This window comes from Prinia subflava, chromosome 13, assembly GCF_021018805.1.
Source record: "Prinia subflava isolate CZ2003 ecotype Zambia chromosome 13, Cam_Psub_1.2, whole genome shotgun sequence".
NCBI lineage: Eukaryota > Metazoa > Chordata > Aves > Passeriformes > Cisticolidae > Prinia > Prinia subflava.
This window is the reverse complement of record NC_086259.1, coordinates 2,316,145-2,340,570: the sequence shown is the minus strand read 5'-3', so window position 1 is coordinate 2,340,570 and position 24,426 is coordinate 2,316,145. Positions and strand designations below refer to the sequence as shown.

Genomic DNA, 24,426 nt, shown 5'->3' with positions numbered 1-24,426 from the left:
CCGGCTCCGGCTCCGGCTCCGGCTCCGGCTCCAGCTCCGGCTCCGGCTCCAGCTCCAGCTCCAGCTCGGGCTGCAGCCCCGCCGCACCGCCCCACGCAGGCAGCCGCAGGCCGCTCCGCCCCGTCTGGCGCGGCACTGAGGGAATCCCACGGAGGAGGGCGGGGCCGGGCCGGGCCGGGCCGGGCGGGGCGGGGCGGCCGCAGGAGGCCGCGTCGCCGCTATAAAGGCGGAAGCGGCGGCAGGAGCTCTGCTTGTCTTGCCCGGTTCATTCCGCCTTCCCTGCTCATCCCGCGGATATGGCGCTGTCCAGCGACCCCCATTTCAAGAAGCTGGTGGAGTGGCACAAGGCCAACTCCTCCAAGCTCGTCCTGCGGCAGCTCTTCGAGGCCGACAAGGATCGCTTCCAGAAGTTCAGGTGAGGCCGGGCGGTCTGGCGGGGCCGCGGCCCGCGGGCCCTGGGGCTGCCGCGCCGGGCGGTGCCGCGTACGGGGCCCGGGCCGCGCTGGGCGGGAGGGGCGCGGCGCGGCCGGGCCCGGGCGGGCAGGGCTGGCCCGGCCCCGCTCCGCTCGCTGCCCCCGGGCGGGAGCGGGGCCGGCGCGGAGCGGATGGAGCACGACCCGCGGCGGGGCCGCGCCGGGCGGTGCAGGCCGATGGCGGCCCGGGCACATGCGCCGGCAGCGCCCCCGGGGCGGGGGGAGCTCCTCGCAGCCCCCGAGGGGCGGCCGCGCCGCCTGCCCTTGACTCATCCTTGCAGCAGGGTACGTGCCGGGCAGCACAGCGCCCGCTGCGCTCGCACAGCCGCACTGTGCAGCGGCACTCGCAGCCTCTCGCATCCCGTGCTTAGTCATGATAAGCTCCGCGATAGAATCGCGAGGGGCCGCGCATCCCCTGAGCCCCCTCTGCCCGTGCGACCCTGCCCTGAGACGGGCAGAGGGGTGGCGGGGAGGTCCGCGCCATCGCTGCTGCAGAGAATGCCTTACAGCGCTTAGGGGAGGGAGTAACAAGTGGAAGCTCCGTGATAACGTTCAGCGCCTTCATCTTGTAAAGTGGGACGCATGTTTTCAGACCGTGCTGCAAAGGCACGTGTGTGGTTACGTGGTTGTACTATAGCAGCAGTCGGAAAAGCCTAGTATTATGAGATGCATCGCAGATTTGAGTTTTAAAGTGAGCCTGGGTAACAGAGATAAACTGAGCCTCCGTTCTAGAGTGTTGTGATAAGACTTGTTGCGTGCATCAAGCTTTTATCCCTGTCCTGCGTAAAGGGATTTTTCCCCCTTTTGAGCTCAGTAGAAAATTCTTAGGTAGTAATTAAAGATTGTATATGAAGTCCTGCATATCAGTGTATGAGAGATAAAATATCATTTGCATCGATGGAAAAAGTATGCTAAATTCTTCGAGTACTGACTTCACCTGGTCCTTTTAACAGGACTTTTTATGTTGTTAAGAAATTGATCAGTAAAATCTTAAGATCTGCTAGATCCTCACTAATAGACTTGGTTCTCATTGCGAGTTTTCCTTATCTCCAGTATTTTTTTGGTGAAATGGTCTTTACTGAGGCTGTTTATTTCAAGCTCCCTTAATTCATGTCCTTTTGTGATGCCCATAAGTAAACAGTTGAAGTGTCTTAAGTTTACTTCATTTATCTTAATCCTTTCTTTTAATTATTTCGGTCCTGTTTCCTGATAAGCCACTTCATTCTAGTCTAGGAGAACTTCCTCATAGCAAAGTACAATTGCAGAGCTGACAGCTTTGCTGCTACTCTTACCAGTGCTGGTCACTGAGCCAGATCAGCAGGGGCATGGTAGTTAATATCTTCAGACTACTTTGGAAACCAAAGTAGTCTGAAGGTTTGGCCACATGGTCCTGTGTAGTTTGCAACTTCCCCCACATGAAATTAACATTTATGAATATCTTCTAGTTCTGCTAGATGTTGCTGTAAAATCACTGTCTCCTTTCCTTTAGAAGGAGAAGAGTAAGTCTACCCAGGTGAAAGTGCTTCCTGATACTGGTTCTGGAGGAGTTTCAGACTGGTGTGAATAGTTTTTACTGAATGTTTTATATCTGGGCACAAGTGTCTACTTGATATTGTTGTAAGAGCCTTGCACTCACTGACTGCATCCTATCAAGTGTATATACAGAAGATCCTTTCTTCCTGTTGTCCTTTTTTTCTAGTTCAGAATTTGTATCCTGTTTTCCTGATAAGTAGTGTAGTCACACCTGTAAGATGTTGGCCTTCTTTGCCACCCAGGGTCATAAGGTAAGGTCTGGTAGGAACAGGAGATCTTATCAGCATGGATTGTTCACTGGAAACTGCTGGTTTTGAAAGGGTTAGAACAGATATGATGCAGCCATCATAAAACTCAGCAGGTAAGAAATACCTGGGTACTGATGCAGATAGAAAGTGCTAGAATGACACTCCTGCTGCTTGGCTTATCCATTATCAAGGATAAGAGCCACCAGTGTAAATGGAAAATGCGATGGGAGATGAACTCACTGAGGTGCTGCAGGTTAAGGGCTGCACCGCTTAGAAGTGGCTGTGGCTTACGTGACAAGGCTCTTGTCCCCCCCGAGCAGCACTGCTGCATTGCAGGGTGGGTACTTGGGCACAACACAGCTGAGCCGCAGGGTTTGGGGCTCCTGTTTAAACAAGGGGTGCATGGATCTCCTGCTCTAAGAGCTTAACACAGGATTACATTGTATGCTGTGTGCTCCACCTTGTGTGTGGGAAGTTAAATCTGGTAGCCACTACTTGATTTGGTTTTGTCTGGAATGTCTTGGGTAGCACCTTTCTGCAGTTTCTTCAAATGAGCTTGAATCCAGCCATAATTTCATGAGATATTTTGTCTTCTGGGACTAGTGAGACTGATTTTCATTCATGTATGTAAAGTAATAAATTGTAGGTAGAAGACATGTCAAGTAAACATGAAATCCTTTTCTTTGTGGAGTAGAACACTGCGAGAGGCTATCATCTGCACTTCAGTGTAGAAGGAAATTTCAAGAATTCTTCTCTAAACTGAAGAAATGTTAGAATGCTAATGATCTTGCTGTATCATTAGTGAAATGTGTTCCAGTGTGAGATGTCTGTAAATAAATTGCATCAAATATCAAAGCCTTGTTCTCGTTTTTCTTCTGTGCTATATCTGTCAGTAAGAGTTGTGGTAGGTGAGCCAAAGCAGTCCTTCCCCTCACTAGCCATATTCCAGGGGTCCTGAGTGGTCAGGGTTTCAGGATTGCTCTTGGCAGCCTGCTGAGGAGAAGGGTGGTGAATAGCACTGATACTGCTTCTCCTTGCTCATCTGTGTTCTCACTTATTAAAGAAACATGGTTCTAAGACTGTGCTTGAACGCACCTTCCTTTCCTTACTCGTATACTTTAAGGTCATGAAAAGGATCTTAGTGTCAATGCACAGTTAATGAAGTTAACAGTAACTGAAATGTTAAGGCCTTGCTGGTTATTACTGTTATTGCAAATTCAGCTCCATTCTTCCTTTGACCAATCTTGCCTGCTTTGTCATGTTATGTATGAATAACAATTAGGCGTGGTGTGTCCCTGTGAAGTCTCTGGCATATGTGGTGGCTAAAATAGCAGAGCATGTTTCTGTGCTCAGGTGTTGAGAAAGAAAAAGGGAGGGAAACAATGAACAAGGCAGAAACACTGAAAATGTAGGTGGCTGCAGTTTCCTGTGGGGGTAGTGTGTGAAGCAACAGGGAGAGTAAGATGTGCTTTTATCAAAGGCTGACTTACAGAATTCAGCTCTTCAGTTAGAGTAATTGTATAGATTTGGTTAGAAGTGATTGCAAAGAAGAAATTGGTAAAAACCCAGTATTGTAAAGGGCTAGTGGAACTGTAGAACCTATCACATAGATACAAGGATAGTAAATACAAACGGGCTCACTTGGTTTCTGCTGGGCTGCCATTTCTGTGTTTCCTCTCTGATGTGAACCTACAAGTTCCTGTGTTCTGAAGGGTTAAGGCTGTAGCTTGCAGATCATTTGCTAAATCATCTAGAGACCTCCACCGAATTGATGAAGACTGTGAGACTAAACCATGCACAAATGGCGTTTAATTCTGCATAGTAATTGACAATGTTTCTGTTCATAGTGTTGTGATTTTTAAATTTTTAAATAGTGGAGATTTTTAAATTAGACTGATTCAAGGATCTGTATGAAAAAATGTAGGAAGACAGTTTAATTTTCCAGCAGCAGAGGAATGTGACAAGCTCTTTACTGATAAAAGGTTAGGAAAAAGCTAATTATTGCTGGAGAATGCTGGTGGCTCAGTGGAAACAGTATGCGATTGTCCAACTATGTATCAAATATACTGTGTTGTATTTGGGTTTTCACAGCAGAAAGTAATTCACACTGTAATTCAGATTGTTGGAAAACATGGTTTTCAAAAAAAGGGCAGTCATTTTATGAAACTTGTTGGGCAAATTGGTCACTCACATCTTCTTTATTAACTTAGTCTAATTAGGATTCCCATTATTTTGTAATCTATAGCAGAGTTACCATTGTCTTTGCTTAAATCAGTCAGCTCTCAGGAATGTGCAGTTAAACAACAATTTTGGTTTTGACAGCTTGACCCTGAATACTGACCATGGGGATATCTTACTGGATTACTCCAAGAACCTTGTTACAGAAGAAGTGATGAAAATGCTGATCGAACTGGTAACTATTTAAAATCTTTCATTAATAAACAAAATAGCTTTTACCTGCAACTCATTATTCTAGCACTGTTTATAAACATTAGCTAACATATAAATTAAAAGGCATCTGTTTACAAATCTTGGCAGGGTTCAAATTCTTGCATTATCTAGCCCCAAGTTACAAGTCCTTTTTTCAATGCATATCTGCATAAAAATACTTGCTTTTAAAAAGGAGCATCTTTTTTTTTTACTTAGAATCTAGTGAGTCTTTTAATCTATCATAATCTGTTTCCTTGTCTTGTGTTAAATGTTCTTACTCTTTAATGTAGCTGGATCTTTGTAATGCATGATGATTTCCACTATTTTAAGGGGACTCTATATTTACCTTTCTCAGGCGAAGTCAAGGGGTGTGGAAAGTGCCAGAGAGCGCATGTTTAGTGGAGAGAAGATCAACTTCACTGAGGTAAGGCTATTTCTGTCCATGGTTCTTTCCACTTTAGTTGTGCCTGTGTATTATGGATGTTTATGCATCTGTGTAAGCAAAGTCTGGAAAAAACTTACTTTAAATACTCCTGTGAAATCCTGAGTGGTTGTGATGTTTGCTGCACTACTTCAAAACCCCTCCTTCCTTCAGTACATCTTATTTTAGCGATTTTGGTGGTATTTTTTTTTCTTTTCCTGCTTTTGTGGAGAGGAAGATGAGTTAGACCTTGCAGAGAGCAGGGAGCAGAGTATTCTTCCGTGCTCTTACCTAGTGTTAGTGTTCATAAAGTTTAGTAAACTGCCTAAAGGGTGTCAGGAAGGATTGTGCCTTCTGCCTTGGACTGTGGGTACATTTAACAGTCAAGACTGTAGTCTGCTTGATAACAGTCTTGGGAAGTTGGCCGTGTGTTTCAGTAAGAGGATGAGTACCTCCCTCTTTTTGTAGATCTGAAGGTTGTCGTTACTGTTAAATCTTTACTAAAACATACAAAGCCAACTGTACTTTTTCTGATATTAAAAATAGGATGAAATCTGGGAACTCAACAGTACAGTGTGTTTAATCTGCATTAAAAATTAAGGCTACTTAGTATGTTTGAGGACAATTCAGAGAAACCAGTATTTCCTTTGACTTGCCATTGACTGATTTAGCTATTGCACAAACTGTTTGCTTAAAGTAACTCAGCAGTTGGACATTATATTGTTTGTGAATGATTCATGTTTGTAAAAAGGCACAGACAGAAACAGGAAGCATTTTTCACTGGAAAAATGCTTCCTGTTCCTTCTGTAATAATGCATTCAATTTGCAGAAGGAGCTACTGAAAAAAGAAAGCAGGGGAAGAGGGTGAGGAGTCTTAAATCTGTCTGGAGGATTGTTTTGTCTGATCATGTCTTTCACTAGCATCATGTAACACAAATTATTACAGGATTAGCCCATCTCTGACTGTATTATGGAGTTGTTCTTCATTGTGTGTTGAGAGCAGGTGTAGCAGTTGAAGTCTCAGAAGGGTGCAATTTTCACAGAAAGCACCTTAACACAATATCAGGCTCTGATGTGTTTGGTTTCTGCTGCTAGCTCCCTCTTTTCTTACTGTCTTGATACCACTTCATGTCAATTATAAGTCAGGAAACACCTCTTTTTCTTATCAGGTTGTTTCTCAGTCAGTTCTTTCCAATTCAGAAGTTGACTTAGCTGGGGTTTGCGTAATTTTTGTTTCTGTAGAGTATTAAATGCAGGTTGGTTTGGCTCTAGAATAGGAGCATGTGGATGATGTGAAATTGTCATACGTTAAGCAGGATGCTGTCAAAGAGCATGAATAAACCTAAAGCAGTAAGACATAAGGGAGCTTCTTGATGGCAAGAACTGACTTGTCCACTACTCTTGATCTGCTTTAGAACATTCTTTGGATATTTGAAGTGTTTTAGACTTGTCTGTATTTGGTGCTGCAGGCATTGGCTGCATGGTGTGTGCTTATGTGGAAGTTCTCCCTGGTGCACCCATGTCTGTCACTGCCAGGTGTTTGTCCCAGGCGAGTTAAAACTTGGAGCTCGGTATGGTACAAAGAGCATTGCAAGGTAACTCATCTGGCCACTCATCACGGGGACAGTCTTCATAGCCTGCATGGTGTTTAGAGAATACTTCTGCTTCACCACAGAGATCTATCTACTCAAGTATGACTGCTGCTGGTTAGACAAAGCATCCTTCTAGCCTGATAGAGAGCAGTACTTACTGAACACCGTTCCATGGCTGAGTGCTGCAAAAAAAATTCTGTTCACCCCAAATTTGAGTGGGTATACTTTAATTAGCAAGTGAGAGAGGGTTTTTTGCATTCCAAGTCAGTAACCACAAACTCAGCGATTTTTGAATGAGCATTTGGTATTTAAATCATAACTTGGCAGTTCTTATTGTCTGTGTTGTCTTTGTCTCAGTGCCTCTCGTTGTAGTAAGGAACAATGAGGGGGAGCAAACTAATTTTTTAATTTGTTCATTAGTATTGACTAATTCCTTCATTCTCGATTAAAACTGTTAAGCTCTTAAACAGCTGAACCACAGGCCAGATTTCAGTGCTTTGGCTTATATGTAACTGTGGAGAAGTAACATAAAATCATGCATGCTAGGAAGTTTTTTGTCTTATAGCACAACTACCACCTATATATTTGGTGTGCAAATGTTCAGGCAACATTTAATTGTGAGCAGTGGATAGAGGGATGTGGATATTGTATCCTTTGTTGTCAAATGTTTAAATTATTTGTCTGTTCCTGTATGAAGTGGACTACTCAGGATAATTGAGAAGATGCCTGAGAAAAGAACTTCATCTGCTTGTTGTAATTGATTTTTTAGTATTATCAATAAGAAACACTTTCATTATTGTATACCTAAAGCATGCCAAAATAAAGATCACTGTGCAGTGAATATTGCTGAATTCTGAACCTCAATCTCTAGATGCTTTTAAAGGGATTTTGAGACTTTTTTCCCAAGTAAACTATTATTTTGCATCTTGTGCTGTTGTAAGCCCCCTGCGCTGAGTTGGTGAAGTGAGAGCATGATGCAGGTAGCTGCTGAAGTGTGAATGCACACACACTGAAAATACTGCTCTGCTAATCCCAGTTAAAAGATTTTTAGGTCTTGGTGGTTGTACTGCCTTCTGGATGAGGCATCTGAGGCCCTGGAGTCTAACTTGGAAGAGCCTCATCTTAATTTTTTTTTTTTCCCCTTGTTTCAGAATCGAGCTGTGCTTCACATTGCTCTGAGAAATCGCTCCAATGTGCCAATCCTCGTGGATGGGAAGGATGTTGTTCCAGAAGTAAACAAAGTGTTGGACAAAATGAAACACTTCTGTCAGGTAGAGTACCACCACAGCTTATTTATGTATTTGTTCTATACCCAGCCAGATTCTTACATTGTGAAGCACTGATTGTAGACTGGTTCACATGAATTGTGTCCTTCTTTGAGGTTTACAATAGTTCTGGCTCAAGCATGGGTTTGGAGCTGGTTTTATTGATTCACTTTTCCCTCCCTATTTCCAGTTGGATTTTTCTTTTAAGGGCTCCCTAGATTTGGCTCTTTCAGCAGTAGCTGTGTGTGTACTTTGGAAGTTTTGTAAATCATTAAGTACCATTCAAATATTACTTTATTTCTTGTTAATTTTTCAACTAAATGGCTGCATCAGGTAGAAACTGCCTTTTAACATTTGTGTAAAATCAGGAGAGAGGTAGAAGTTCCCTGCTCAGTTGCAATTTGATTATGCTCTATTTAAATAGTTTCTTAAGGACCTTTGGTTTTTAGGTCAAATTACTTTGATTCTATTCTGTTTGCAGAATACCCACCTGGGTAGTTTTAATGCATTTTGAACAAGGCTGTCAGGACCTGGACCTTTTTGGCTGCTGTGTGTCTTACCCAGGTGGTAGTGCCCTATTTCACTGCCAATCATACTTCTAACCTATGCAGAATGAGCTTGCATTCTGTTTTGTTCTTAATGATAAATGCCAAAACCACAGTAACTGACACCAATTGGTGTGAATTTGGTACTTTGCTCATATGCTGTGAGAATTAAATGGCTGTGGAAATTCTGTGGTGTGTCTGCCACCATAGAATTTCTAGCTGAGATTAAGGTTTTGGTAGTGCAAAACAAGAGTTTTCACTGGTGCCATGCTCTTGCTTGCTCTATGGTTTCAATTATCAGAACCTGTGAATATCACTTTGCATGCAGATGTATCTTCTCTGCAGAGTGAAAATCATGTTAAGCAGTTTCTTGAAAATATTAACAAAGATGCTGGTTTCAGTTGATTTACTTAGCAGGTAGGATTTTAAGACTATGGCAATATCATCTCTGGGGTACAAGAATGCTGTTACTAAAATGGTTCGGAAAAATGAAAAGCTTAAATATTTGTAGTGAAGGAGAGCAAGTATCAGCATAACTGGGTGCTATGCAGAAAATTTGCTTTAGAATTGGGGAATGTACTTGAAAGTATTCACGATACCAGAAGGATTGCCTTTGTGATTGGAGCAGATTGAAATCTCCATGGTAGATGATGGATAAAATTCAATGTGGAGTTTATTTAATGATTTTAATTTTATTTTGGAACTTTCAGTGATGCTTAAAGAACAGGAATATAGCAGGAACTTGTACCATGTGCTGTTAAGGTTCAGCCCAGAAATAAATCCTAATGCAAGGCAGAATTGGAAGAGAGAAGCTTTTAGAAGGTTCAGTTTGCCAATAAATCTCTTATCTCAGTGGCTTTATTCAGACTGTCTGCCAGTTTAGTTAGTGAGGCTCTTTCTAACTTAAACTGCTTCAGGCTCAAATATTTGTTGCTCGTAGTTTAATGCCTGAGACTTTTTCATTTTTGGATAGATGTCTCTTGCCTTAGCAAACACTGTAAATGCTAAAGGAGTCCACACAGAAGGAGGAGAGTTTTAACTTCATTAAGTGTTTGATGTTGCAGTGTGTTTTTACTGCTATCTTGGACATAATGCAATGTCTAGCTAAGAAGGCAGCTCTGAGTGTAGGCCTTAAGGTCTAGAGGCTTGAAAGCTGTCTCTGGCAACTTTCTACAGCAATACCTGCAAACAAAGCCTGTTTCCAGGGTTAGCATCAGTAGCTGTAGTGTAAGTACAAAATAGTAATTACTTTTTTTTTCCCACAGAGGGTCCGTAGTGGTGAATGGAAAGGCTACACTGGAAAGGCAATCACTGATGTGGTCAATATCGGGATTGGTGGCTCTGACTTGGTAAGCCCTTGACTTCTATACTCGCTGCCCATCTTTGTGTACATGAGTCTTGGGTTATATAGCTAAAATCTAATTGTGGCTTCTGTCCAGGGCCCTCTGATGGTAACTGAAGCCCTGAAACCGTATTCCAAGGGAGGCCCTCGTGTCTGGTTTGTATCCAACATTGATGGTACTCATATAGCCAAAACCCTGGCTGAACTCAAACCAGACACTACTCTCTTCATCATTGCATCAAAGGTATGTCTGATACAAGCACAGCCTGTGGCTTGCTCTGCTGGTAAGGAATTCAGTCAGAGGGAGAGGGCTGTCTGCAGGAGTGTCTAGATCAGGGACTTTCAGCAGGGGTTATTTCTAAACAGGCCTGTTGTGATTCTTTTGAAACTTGCAATACAAGGTTGTGTTGCTGCTGAAATACTTGGTGATGTGTAAGTCAAGTGCTGAGAATTACTTAACCTAAGTAAGATACATGAACAATTTCATGTTGTCTGGAGTTTATTTCTCAGTCAATGCAAGTTTTAGCTTTCTTCACAAAAGCGTTGTCCTGCATTTCTCTGTAGGTAGAGTGTGGGATGCAATGTAGTTATTTCTTTGAAATTCTGGATATTATTTCATTCCTAAAGGACTTCTGAGCCTTTATTTTAAGTACAGTGTACTTGTTAAGTGTTCTGGTTTTTTTGCGTTAATGAATTGCATGTACTTTAGGAATCTCCATTTTATAGGGTAGTCACAAAATACCTTCACCTAAATAACTTAAATGCCAAGTTCCTTGAGCACTATAAATACTAAGCTGCTTTACTTAGAGGTAAAGATAGTCTGTTGGTACTTCATAAGATGATACCTATTTCTGATTACAGACTGAATAGCTGCCTTTAAGTCTTGCCTTGCTAAGAACTTCGTAAGCAGTAATTGCCAGCAGCCCTCTCCCTCTGAGGAATGCTTCTGTCTGAGCAGAGCAAGGAGCTGCAGACAAACTTCATGGTTATGTAACTTGGGTTGCCTTCGTTTGTAAAGCACAGTAGAACCTTTCTGCTGCTGGAGACAGTCTGCAACAAATGAACATGTGTGCAGTGCTGGCCATGCTCTGCACAAGTGCTCATTATCTCATCTTGGCATTGCTGCAGCCAAGCAACAGCTATGGAGTAATAAGGAAACTGCACAAAGTAATGGTCATTTGGAAAATTGTGTCCAGGGATCACGGTCCAAAGGCTTAGAAAGCTGCCAAGTTGAAAAAGTAACACTTGAGTTTGTTTGCCAGACTGTAGTTGGATAATTGGATATATTTGGAAGAGGATGAATGGCATTTTTTCTTTCCATAACAGGCTTATGTCTCATAATGAAATATTTCTGGAGATGGATGAGAGTAGGATGAATCTAGTGTTCACCCTTAAAGCTAAATTTTGATGGCTGAGTAGATCAGAATGGTTGTAGATACTTGCAAAACTGCATGACTGAACTTCTGTGCACACTTCATGAAGCAGGAAAACGTTTCTCTCTAATCAGCAAAAGAAAAATTATGACAAGGGTCTTGGCAGAAAGTAATGTTCTTCCATGAAAAGTAGGAATTTAGAAACAATAGGACAGTCCAGCTGGATTATCCTGTTTAGACATTCAATTAGTTTGGTTTTAGTTGAATAGTAAAACTGTAATTTTTTAGGAAAAGACTGAAGTAGAAGACTTTAGTCTCAAGGTTTTGCAGAACAGTCTGGGGAGTGGGAAGGCAGGAGATAGGGAATAATTATTCCTATTTCATATGCCTACTAGTTTAAAACTAAATCTAGCAATATTAGTGTTTACTGCATTCATAAGCTTGCTTTTTTCTGTAATCTGGCAGCAGCTGTGTATTATGAACATCTAGAGTCACTGTGCTCTGGTTATCTGAACAGGTGACGCTTTAGTAACCTGAAGTTGTTTCCATTTTAGAGCACTGTTTTACTGATTTGCTTGTTTCCCCCTGTGCAGACTTTCACCACGCAGGAAACCATCACCAATGCAGAAACGGCCAAAGAGTGGTTCCTGCGTGCTGCTAATGATGTAAGTCTGGGATGTGTAGCTTCAGTAACAGAATGCAGCAGTTTTTGTTGTGCAATTTCTTCCTGGTCATTCTGTGTGCTTTGGAGCAGAGCCAGTAACTGCCCAAACAAGCTTAGCAAATGATGTACTTAGATCATTTCAGTGCTTTGGTAATGACAGACTGTTTTGTCCAACCAAAGTGATAACTCACTAGTTTTTCATTACAAATGTTCTCATGCATTGTTCTTCCAAATCTTGCCTGTTAAGTAATAGAGTGTAGTGTTTGTCTTAGAACTAACCAGTAATTTTTTGGAACTACTGGTAATGAAAATACAAGAACAGTGTGTGTGGCACTACCTTTAAATTATTGCCACATCTTTAAAAACTAGAATTGAAACTATGGTTGGAACAACACACTGACATTTTAATGGCAGATGGCTGTGCTATGAATAGAAACCTTGTATTTGGCTCATTCTCTCCTATTTGTCACTCTTAAAGGAAAAAAGCAGATACTGCCTGTTCAGGTAATTAAGATGGTCTGTAACCTGCTCCAGTCAGGGTAGCTGTACTTAGTTTGAAAGCTGGGCTTTGAAATTCCTCCTTACGCTACTGTTGAGACAACTCATCTTTGTTTACCAGAACACCTTCTGAAAAACTGGAGTCTGAATCTAGAGCTTGATGTTTATCAGTAATTCCAGTTGTCCTGGTTTTTTGCCTCTGGCTGGAAGGTTGGTGGGTGTTCGTGGAGCTCTAGCTGCTCCAGAGCTGTGATGGTGGTGTCCAGGCTGTACCAGACTCTGATGGAGAGGGTGTGCCCCTCTCTGGAGGGAATGCTGCTGCAGGGCTTGGTGGGAATATTATCACAATGTTCTCTTTGGGTATGCTGCCAAAGCCCACACTGATTATTGCAAATTAGTAACAACTGATGATAGTCAACAGCATGATGTTTAAATGGTAGCACATCTGCTTTATAACCAGAAATGAAAATAGTTAACATTCTAGATCTAACTATGTGTTTGTTTTTATTAAGCCTTCAGCTGTGGCCAAGCATTTTGTTGCCTTGTCTACCAATGCTGTAAGTATAGTCCATCTAGTTAATTTTTCCTATGTACCTTTAAGGCAGCCTTACCTTAAAATCTTGTGAGAAAGCCTATCCTTTAAGATGCTTGAATACTGAATTTTAGCGTTCTCATGAAGAGAAGCCTTTTTTTTATTCTACTCAAAGTAACTGGAACACTTCTAGAGTATTGAACTATACTGAGACTGGACTTGATTATAGATGTGTGTTTTTTCTGCTAGAGGTTTAAATCTGAAATCAAGAGCTCTTGTGCTTGAAATGACTCGTTAATTATGTTGTTACCTCTAATTGCCTAAGTTGTATGTGAATGCAGTTACATAAACAAATGTTATTCTAAACTCCAGGTAAGAGCTGAAATAGTGCAGGCAATTTGAAAAATGCTTATAATGAGCACACTCTGTGGTGCTTCATGCAAAAGTATGAAGTGGAGAGACTGGCAGCAGTTAAAAGAACACTGCAGTCATTGACAGGCTGTCAGGGACAGATATCATGGTTCTGGTAAATGTAAACTGAATGTTAGTCCAGCTTTAATTATATGGCCACTTAGGTTCATCAGAAAATGAATGTATGTAATTGATTTTTAATAGTGAGTGGTGATAGTTATTTCTGGAAATAAAGATGTAACTTTTGTGATGGATGCTAGGCATTTTTTAAAATAGATGTAGGATTGTTTATTTAATAGATACCAAACTTGTATTTGCTTGCTTGGTATAAAGTTTTTATGACTGTTGGTGGTTTTACTTATGGTATTTTTTCATGTTTATTTTAGCCTAAAGTTAAAGACTTTGGAATTGACCCAGAGAACATGTTTGAGTTTTGGGATGTAAGTAAATGTTTGATATTATGTGGTAGATGTTAACTGTTAGCTTTTTCTGAAGCAAGTAAGAGGATTTCAACTAGGTGTCTGGAAACTGCAAAAGCAGTTTCTAAAGCAGCAACTCCTAAATTATAGGAGTTGTATTCAGTGCACTGAAATACCTGAAAACCCTTAACTAAAGACAAATTGAGAACTCTTGCCTATTCTGTTAAAGTCTTCCAGTCAAAGGTCTGAAGAGGAGTCTTCTATGTTCTTAGCTGTCTAATCAGCTGTTGAGTAACAGGAGATAGTCTTGGCTTATTACTCTATGCAAGTAGTTATTATAAGCTGTGACATTTGCCTGTTGATGTCAATAGTATATAACCTAGGCCTGGTAAAGGTCAGACATTAGAAATGGGAGCCTGATTGGAGATTTCATAGCAAATGCACATTTTAAGTATACTGCCCTTAGTCTTGGCCCTTATATTTAATTAGAAACAGGTTGGTATGTCTCATTGACTAATTGCCTGACAAATGTGCTGCTGTTCAGAAGTTATTTGAATGTTACCTTTCCCAAGTGTCAGAATTTTGCTGAAGCAGGCTTTTCCTGTAGAGGAGTGATATTATGAAAGCAGTTATACAAGCTGCATATTTGGATTTGGAAGTGAACTGGAATCAAGCTATCTGTTTAACAGATGTTATAAAATTGGGACCCGTAGGATAACTTCAGACTCTCAAAAAAGGCATTCAGTAGGGTGCATGGTAAAGTGCAGGTTCCCTTGACTATGCCAAATGCATATAGTGAACTATCACCAGAAAGGGTATTGATTTTGCTGGCAACAACTCTAATGATGTTGCCATCATTAGACAGCAGCCTAACCCTGTGCTGCTGTTTTCTAATAATTTGAGTGGAAAAACCTTGCACTTCTGTCTCAATCATCTTTTTTTTTTTTTTTTTGCAGTGGGTTGGTGGCCGCTACTCCCTGTGGTCTGCCATTGGTCTCTCCATCGCCCTGCATATTGGTGGGTATTCCTGTGATGTCACCATGCAAGAACTGCTCTGTTTGCTTAGGAATGTAACTATGGAGTGTGTTAACCATGTGGATTGTGAATCACACTTGGGGCAAAGACTATTTACCTGCCTATGCTGAGTGGTTGGATGTGGGTGGTATAAAACAATCTGGATGTAATGGAAATGTTGATATTTTAGTACTGCACATACAGTTTTGGAAATTACCCCCTACTTGGGGACAAATGGTCAAATTGCATTGCTTTAATCACATAACCAAAAGTGCCTGATTTATGTAAAGCTGTGTCAGTGTTGAAAATCAGACCTTGTAAAAATCAGACCTTGCAACTGACATTCCTAAACTTGTAGTAAGGTTTTTAGTACTTGTAAGTAAACACACACTAACACCAAAGTCCTGTCTCCAATTTTACATATGAGCTCTGCTTAGCATTGCTAACTATGTCCTTCTGCTGTTAATTCCTTTTGTTCCCAGTACTTTGTCTAGGCTATAGGGCCTGATGATTACATCTGTTCCCTCATCACTGCTTTCAGATACTTAAATGCAACTGAAACTATAATGTCATTTATTTTTCTAGGCAAAAGCTAGAATTCCCTTGGATTTGAGTTAGAAGAATAACATTGGGTGTTTTTGGAATTACATGAATAGGAGTCTTCATGTGTAGAAAAACCTATTATAAGAGCAAAATAAACATGCCTTAGTGTTTTGTCTGCAATGAACTGTTCATTGCTGCTGTCAGACAGATTTGGTGCTGACTGCTGACACGCCAGCCTATCTGCCCTTCTTCCTCTTAGACCCCTCAGCTCCCAGTTGGCCTCTGACCATAGGTAGGGCTGCTGCTTTGAGTCCAAACACTTCACCTCCCAATTGCTGTGTAAGAATCAGGATTTCTGTTTTTGCAGGAAAGGCTAGCCTGTTCATTTGGGACAGTAAATGGAGGTTTAAATACCCTAACTATAAAGCAAAGAAAGCTCAGGTGAATTGTTAAGAAAGAGGAAAGGGAGTGCTAGCCTTTGTCTTTGAGAATATCTTATGATAACTGTTTCTCCTCACACCACTGCAGAATTCCCTGCCAGGCTAGCCTTGCCCTGTTTTTTGGAGCATGTGTCTCCCACTAGCTGTGATTAAGTGTTCAAACTTGGTAAAAACTGGCCTCAAAGCAGGCTCTGTATTAAAGCCCTCTGTTTTCCTTCTACTTACTCATTCTGCCTGAATGGGGATTTTAGGCAAAGGTTTTTGAATTATGTTTCATGAAGTTGGACTTGCTCTGAAGTCTGGGCTTTAAGCATAAGTGAACGTCTGGCTTATGGGATTCAAAATTCAGGAGAAGTCTGCATGCAGCTTTAAATTCAATTAGTAGTTGGGAACCTTGCTGCATACAAGAAATCAAAACTGCTTCACAGTTGTCTCTATATGAAAAATCAAGTCTGAGTTGTAATAGTAATTACAAACTGGCCTCTTTCCATTGTTAGGTTTTGACAACTTTGAGAATCTGCTTGCGGGAGCCCACTGGATGGTGAGTGTGGGATTTCAAATTTGTTCCTCTTTCAGAGCTGTTAGTAAGGAAATGGGAGGCAGGTTGATTTCTGAAGTTCAGCTCCTCATGTCCTCCTCAATGATGTTAAAAGGACAGTTTGTGAGATGCTCTCACTGGATCAACACAACAATAATAACAATGTAGGAGCTGGGAGGGATGGCAGTTGCTTTATCAGAAATGTACCTTTCCTTTGTGTCGTGCAGGATAATCACTTCCACACTGCCCCCCTGGAGAAGAACGTGCCGGTTCTGCTGGCCATGCTGGGGGTGTGGTACATCAACTGCTACGGCTGCGAGACCCACGCCCTGCTGCCCTATGACCAGTACATGCACCGCTTCGCCGCCTACTTCCAGCAGGTAGGGCTGGCACGGCCTCCAGCTGGAGAGAACACTGTGCCCTGGTTCAGGTCCTGAACGCATGCATCAGATAAACTGCAGTCACCTAGTTCATGGAATCAATTGCCTAAAGAGACTGGTGCCAAGACTGATATCAGCTTATACAGACCTTTTCTTCATACCTCTCTTATCTTGATGTCCATGAATTAAGCAGCTGCATCCCTCGTGCTTTGAAAATTTCTATAAACAAGCACCATTTATTGTAGTTGAAGTAGGTGTGGAAATGTGTACTGCTGCTGAGTGATTCTGCCCTTCCCTTCTTAGGGTGATATGGAGTCTAATGGCAAATACATTACCAAGAAAGGCTCTCGTGTGGACTACAGCACTGGCCCTATCGTGTGGGGAGAGCCTGGCACCAATGGGCAGCATGCTTTCTACCAGCTCATTCACCAAGGTAAACAAACTACCTTGTTCTGGAATTAGTCTGAATGGCTACAGAGCTGCAGGAGCCTGCAGAGTTTGCACTTGTGCAGAGGTTGGACTCCTGTCTAACCTAGCATCACACTGCTATGGGGTCTTTAATTAGTGGCTTGTGAAGGCTGCAAGATGCAGGTTTTAGCTACAATAAGGAGGGCAAATAAAGCTGCAACTACTCAGCTGTATTTTTACTTCCCCCTGCTGCAAATAATAATGCTCTTCTATAAAGCTTTTAAAAATGACTGAGTCTGTCAGTAGCTCTGAAAACGGGGTGAGAAGTGAAGGTTTTCTAGGACTTACTTGATGCAGGGTTATTTACCTGTTTTTTGGTTTGGTTTTTTTTTTTTTTTTCAGGAACTCGCATGATTCCCTGTGACTTCCTGATCCCAGTGCAGACCCAGCATCCCATCAGAAATGGTTTGCATCACAAGGTAGTTTCTTTGTCTGGGCACCATATTTCTTGTGGCTCAAGGCACTGAAGCTTATTTGGTATTGCATTGTGTGGTATTTCTAAATGTCCCTTGGAAACTACACACCAAAGCTCTGTCAACATTCACAACAGATTTTAACATATCTAGGTTATAATTGCAAGTTGTAAGTAATATGTAATGCAGTGGTATGTTTATTCTTGAAGCAATTGCAGTGACAGCTCTTGAGGTAGCTCAGTGGTGTTTCCTGTGGGCCTACTGAAGCTGCAAAGAATTGAGCAATTAAGTATTTAAAATTCCTTGAAGAATTCTAAGGACTGTAGTTTTTGGAGAGTAGGAAGAAACAAAGTCTCAGACCTGATGTGACACCATTTCTGAGGGAGCATTCAAGTATTAAATTCTAGGACAAAATATGGTGGCTGTGATGGTATGGCTGGGGTGATGGCCTTCTACACAGATGTTTTTAACCTCTCCAGTTTTTAGTTTATCATCTGACTAAGGATTTTCAATGAACTAAGATTTTTCTTTACTTCCAAAAGTGGAAACATGTTCAGGTTAACTATTGCATACTTCACAGAAAGCATTTTTACTCACTGGATTTCAGTCTTGTCATGATTTCAGGTTACAAGTGCTATTTGATTTGTGTAATAGTTTTTTGTCAAGTAAGACCAAATACAGGTGAAACTTTAGAGTATGACCTCACAAAAGAAGGGTAAAAAAGGTTTCATTTGACTGTAAAAAACTTAGTGTATCTTCAGGTAGGGCAAAACCACAGATAAATTTGCAGGCTAACATTAGACAGGGAGCATGAGTAAGTTAAAACCTTGCAGTGGTTTTGGGATTGGTCTACAGTAAACTGTGGGGATTTTCCTGCATACAGATGAGTAAATACATCTTAGCTGGTTAACTTTGACTTATCTTTGCACCTGGATTTCCATGAGATGCTGTAGTATAAGATAAAATCATAGATTATACTGGATGGAAGGGCTGTGTGAGGTCCTGGCTCCACTGGTGCCATTGGGAGACTTGCTGCCAGCTTCAGCAGGAGCAGGATTCTCCAAAACTGTCCTGGTTGTCTGTGGATACATGTACTTTAGAATAGTCACTAAGTCTCCTGGCACTCTGAGGTAGGAAGCACTAGCTAAAACTGCTGCATGTTTTACTGCTACAGTGTTAAAACACTTGTAAGTCTAGACCAGGTCTTGATGTGGTTTCAAGCCCCAGGTACCGCTATTGCAGCTATGCAAATATTAACTTGTGTTTATTTCTACCTGCTAGATCCTTTTGGCCAACTTCTTAGCGCAGACTGAGGCCCTGATGAAAGGCAAGACGGCTGATGAGGCTCGCAAGGAGCTTCAAGCAGCCGGGCTGAGCGGGGAGGCTCTGGAGAAGCTCCTTCCCCACAAGGTACCGGGGCTCGGGAGGTGCCGTGGCACTGAGGGCTTTGCTGTGAGCAGCTGGGATGGGGTGGCACCAACGGGACCTTGGCAGGGCATTTGGAACAGGCTGCCAGCACAACTTGGCTCTGAAGCCTTGGAGGCGTTCCAGGAAACTTGGGCTCTCTCAGCACTGCCCTGGGCTTGTGATTTTTGGGTTACTTTTTGTAGCCACAGTAGCCAGGAATGGTGCTTGGAGATAAATTTTCCATTGTGTTTGTAAAAAAACCCATCAGAATGATACAATTTAATGGTTGAAGGCCTTTAAAGCTTTCAGGACTTTGTATTTGTTGCTAATGCAAATAGTCTAGTGTGGACTCTAAAGAAGATAAAACCTGCAAGTTTCTGATGTAGTATTTACAACATACTAGGTGACAATGTAACTCTTGTTTTGAAAGGTCTTTGAGGGAAATCGACCAACCAATTCCATCATGTTTACAAAATTAAATCCCTTCACCCTGGGAGCCATCATTGGTAAGCAAATACATTTTTCATCTGTCCATGCTAATGAAAGCTTTCTGATCAAGTTTATTGATAAATCTCTTTCTGCTTATAGCCATGTATGAGCACAAGATATTTGTTCAAGGAGTTGTCTGGGACATTAACAGTTATGACCAGTGGGGGTAAGTTTCCTTGTTTTGTTTCTTGCATACTTCTTGACAGATTCTTGAATCTATCATGAGTTAGAGGAAAGGCAAACAAAAGGGTTTTATACTTAGAGCACTTGATTATGGGATAGTTATAAATGCAAACAGATCTTCTGGGGCTAGGGTACCATGCCATAATGAATTATGCATAGGTTAGCCATTCATAATGACTTGTAGATGACAATTTTGGCTAGGGACCTCTGTTGAATTTAGAAAAATACTATGAATGTAAAAAGGATGCAGTAGTGAGGAAGACAGTCAAGCAGGCTGAACATGTGCTCTGAGAATTGGGAAGGAAAATGTTCCATATAGTGTGCAAAAAAAGAATTTTTACCTTTAGGTTAGTAGGCAGTTTGAGTGGCATCTGTTGAGCGAAAGATTGATTACCTCTTAATTTTCCTGTGCTGGAGAGACAGCATTCCTGGCAGAGGTCTGTGTATGCAGCAGCCTTTGGGTTTCATGCAGGCTGCATCTGTGACTGAGGGCTGTGCTGGAGCTCCATGTGTGCAGCAGCAGCTTGGAGGAGGCTGTCACTGTGTCTCTTAAAAATTGAATCAGGAACAAATCAGGTTCTTTAATCTGTAGTAATATGAACTGTAAGCATATTGTATGTAGGCTTAGGTAGAGGGATTGGGAAATAAGATTTTTTTTTCTGGTGCAGCCTGCCTGTGCTGTGAGGAATTTGGAAGAGCACATTTGCTCTACAGGTGTAGAATATCAGTTTACACTAAGCTACCTTAGTCTTTGTATGTGTTCTTTGGTGCTGTGCTACCACAGCATGTTCTGTAACTAAATACTATAGCAGAGCCTAAAAACAGAAGACTGTCTAGTACTGATGTCTGCTATAAACTCTGAATTCTGGAATGTGGTAGCAGAAAGTACGGCTTTTACTGCCACGCATGAAATTCCAGGATGGCATCCCAAAGTGGAGTGTGGGGATGCTGTAGAAGCAGCCTGGTTTCTTGCAGCTGTTGGAATATCTGAGGCTCTCAGACAGAGGCTGTAACTCCTGGGTAGGTGCTGGGGGTGCTTCCAGGCTGCAGCTCAGCTGATCACTGTTCAGGTGACACAGTCGGTGTTCTGAGCACTGTCATTTTCAACAGTGAACAGGAGCCAGCTGAAAGTGTTCTGCACTGGGGCAGGCTGCATAACACAAGTGAATACTGAGGGGAAAAGGCTGCTTAACTTTTAAAACAAAGTGTTCACTAAGACATCCTGTAATTTGAGCTGTCTGCTCAGCTAAGGAGCTATGAGAACTCAGTTTTTCATGAATGGCATGGAGATGAATACTTTGACACTAATTTTTGAGGGGTAAAACATCATAGTGTTCACTGGGAAGTTACTTCTTACTGATGTCAGTTTTTAATATCAATGGCTTTACTAAATACTGTAAGTTGTTAGCACTAATATTGGTTTTTTTTCCCCTGCTTTTATAAATGCAGAGTTGAGCTTGGAAAACAGCTTGCCAAGAAAATTGAGCCTGAACTGGAGTCAGATGCTCCAGTGACATCTCATGATAGCTCAACAAATGGGCTCATCAATTTCATCAAGAAACACAGAGCTTGAATTGAAATACTTGGAGGACATCGACAATCTCACCACCGAGTACCCAAATCTGTTGTAGTTGTGCTTTTTTTTAGCCACTTTTAACAAAAATAGCACTTTACAGATGTAGCTCTCTTCACTTGTTGCAGTTAATCTTGTTGCGTCAAGTGTTACAAATGAAAGTAGTTTTGTGAAACCCTGAGATCCTATAGTTGCTTTCTATTTCTGTGGCTGTTAATCTGTAAAGTGCAGCTGGTATACTCCTCAATTTTTATCCTTCAAATTCCTTAAAGATGGTCACCTACTGATACTAGAAAATAAAAGGTATGATGGATGAGTAAAAGTTCTTCACTCTATCTTTAAAGTGCAGCCCTAGTAACATTTACCTGCCTCACTGTGTAAGGTCCTCTGAAGCCAAGTAAGCTGATGTTTGTCTTTTTGGACTGGTTCTACTGTAAGCTGGGAACTAGAATGTATTTAAAGAATCAGACCTACAGCTGTAAGTTGTTTGGTTACATTTCATCCCTTTTGAGCAAGATACAGACTTTTTTTTCCCCAGTGCTACTGTGAAAATGCAAGTTTACTGATGTTTGGTAAAAGATTTCCTGTTTTGTCTGTAAGCTATGTGGACAGCTTTCCCAAAACGAAGGAAGTTCCTGAAGAGACAGTGAAACCTTAACTTTTCCAGTTTTCCAGAGTTTGTGAAGTAAAAGCTTGGGATCACTTGGAGAAGAAATGTTTTTGGTATCCTCCAGGGGCAATTTCTCACTGTTTAATCAGCATTACTGTCTGATAACAATGAAAAAATAGAGCAACCTGCTTGTCAATAAGTTGTTTATCTTCTTTTATTCTCTTCTACTGTTAACCTCTTTGGTAGCAAAGTGGCATGCTCCAGCTATTGTTCTGTAACACCTTTAATAAAGGTAAGACACAAGCATTGAAAGAAAGCTTTGGTTCTCATACCCCCAACGCTGACTACACCGTGTGAGTGGGACCCCCCAGTGCCATCTTAGCTGTGCGGCTTCACTGGCAGGGCTGGGTGCTGCGGGCTGAACCTCCCTCGTGCAGCACCTCCACGGTGCTTCGCCATCTGCCTGCAGGGCTTAGGATCGGGCCGATGAGCAGTATTTCCGTGTGAAGCACGGTCACGAGAAGAGAACCCGCCGGAGGGACGCATCCTGTTCGCCCCGGCGGCTCTGCCCTGTCCGCCCGCTGCTCTCCCGGGTGTCCCTGAGGGGCCGCGCCGGCCCCGCCCCGCTCCCTGAGGGGCCATGGCCGCGCGCGGGGCGCCCCCTGCCGGCGCGGCCCTCAGCGCTCTGCCGTGAGGGAAGGGCGCGGGCCGCGCGGGATCGGCGGAACTTTTAAAAAAAATTAAACTTGGTTTTAACCCGAAGCTGCTGCCCTCAGCCTTACACTGCACCAGGCGTTACGCGGGGCTGCTGGCAAACACAGGATGAAAGCCATAAAGAGGCTTTAAAAGAAACTAGTTTTCCCTGCAGTGGTTGAGGAGGCCACAAGTAATGTGCAAGGGAGGTTTTGTGGCTGCACTTTGAAGATGAGATGGTATAAAACCCACATATGGTTGAGGAACCTGCTGTCAGTGACAGGAAGTTTTTATGGCCTTTGGGTCTTCGGCTGTTCCCTTACAGGGACTCAGCACTGTTCTCTGACCTGTGCCCTGACACACGTCCTGTGGAATAACACAGCTGCTTTCTTGAGCTCCTCTGAACTGGTTTAAATCCTTCTGTTTAATATCAAGCCACCACATTCCTGCAAAAATAAAAGTGATTTCTGCATAAATAGTGCTCGGGTAATGAGCAATTCCAACCCACTCACATATATCTAGTAAATTGTAATGCGCATGGCTGAAGTCTGTTAAAACTGTGTTGTCATATACAAGAGAGGATGAAAGGTACTGATGTGCCCAAAGTAAGCAGAAACTGGTCATACCCCTAAAATGGCACACAATCCCTAATCCTCAGCCCATCCATTACCTCCAGGACCTGCACCTCGTGAAAGCCCCTGAGGAAATACTGTGTGGAGATGCTTCACTCAATGCAAGTTAAGTTGATGATATATTTTACTATTCCAATGCTAATTTGACTATCTAATCATAATAGTATCTCAGTGTCATAATTAATCTATAAATGTATTTTAAGAATTCTTGAGAAGGTAATTGTATTCATGGGAACAGTTTAATACTTAAAGAAAATTATGCTGAATTCATACTGTATTCCCACTGGACATGTACTTAATAGAGATTGTGTGGGTCTGAGTTTAATGGAGGAATGTGTTTGTATAGCAGTTGATCTAAAAAGACTGTTTTAAAAGAGCTATGCCTGTGAAGGCATCTTCCAGTCCTTTTGTTTAAAGAGGATTTGGCAGCAATAATCAATGTGACTTTTGGCCAAGTCCCAGTGATCTGATCTGCTGGGACTGTTCTAATTTCCAACCTATCCTGTGCTACATGCAGGGTTCCTGCAGACTTCATAAACTTAGGCTGAAACCTTGAAGGAGGACAGGATGAATAAAATTCCAAATTTTATTTATCTTGTGTATATATAATTCCCAAACTATACTAAGAACTTCACTTGAACCTGCTGTTATGCAGGAATAAAGAGCACTTACAGATCTGCAGTGATAGTGTTGCAGTGCTCAGGTCATGAGTCTTCATGGATCAGTCAAATAAGAAGATAGCTTTGCCTCATTTGTTCTTTACTTTTTCAGGTATAGGGTTTATGTTTAGATGTTCTTGAAATTGTTCTGCTTTGGAAATTCCTGCTGTTATATTTTTTTTGTTTGGCTTCCAGAAAGAACAGTTAAGCAGCTTGGATTATTAATGAAAGTTCAGCAGAGAAGAGCTTGCTTTTGGCTTCTAGCTCAAACTCAGTCAAACTTTAATGCTAATAACTGAATTGCTCTACCCTCTCTGAAAGAAAACTTCAAATTTTTGTTAGTTTTGTGGCACAGGACTTGTCAAAATAGATCAGATAAAAAGTAGTCCTAAAGCTAAACATTCCCATATAATTTTTTACTTAATTTTTACTTAACATCCTTAATTTTTCTTTTGTGTTCCTTTTTATATGGATTTTTCTGAGAGAAGAAAATGATAAAATCTTGATGTTCTGTTAAAACAAGATTTCCCAAACCTGCTGCATGTACTTGAAATTTTGACAATAACACTCACAAAAGAACTTGTACTCAGGTTGTCATAGTCAGTCCCTGGATTGTACTTAATGGTGGCTTCACAAGT

At 41.8% G+C, this 24,426-nt stretch overlaps 1 protein-coding gene across 1 annotated transcript; it reads left to right on the top strand.

Annotated features, from left to right (window-relative positions):
- The first annotated feature begins 277 nt into the window (after nt 1-277).
- Nucleotides 278-22,120, top strand: GPI (glucose-6-phosphate isomerase). The gene is made up of 18 exons (XM_063410510.1): nt 278-415; nt 4,577-4,667; nt 5,040-5,108; nt 7,849-7,968; nt 9,773-9,856; nt 9,947-10,093; nt 11,816-11,887; nt 12,897-12,941; nt 13,714-13,767; nt 14,703-14,763; nt 16,241-16,284; nt 16,509-16,661; nt 16,965-17,094; nt 17,472-17,548; nt 18,824-18,952; nt 19,380-19,455; nt 19,538-19,604; nt 21,071-22,120. Exons 1-18 carry the CDS (start codon nt 297-299, stop codon nt 21,192-21,194), a joined length of 1,662 nt encoding a protein of 553 aa, XP_063266580.1. The 5' UTR covers nt 278-296; the 3' UTR covers nt 21,195-22,120.
- Nucleotides 22,121-24,426: the final 2,306 nt, after the last annotated feature.

Bases quoted from the DNA above. Each gene is read 5' to 3' on its own strand.
- GPI (XM_063410510.1), top strand. From the start codon at position 297: ATGGCGCTGTCCAGCGACCCCCATTTCAAGAAGCTGGTGGAGTGGCAC. The intron at 7,969-9,772 runs GTAGAGTACCAC...TTTTTCCCACAG, and splicing joins AAATGAAACACTTCTGTCAG to AGGGTCCGTAGTGGTGAATG. The intron at 9,857-9,946 runs GTAAGCCCTTGA...GCTTCTGTCCAG, and splicing joins GGATTGGTGGCTCTGACTTG to GGCCCTCTGATGGTAACTGA.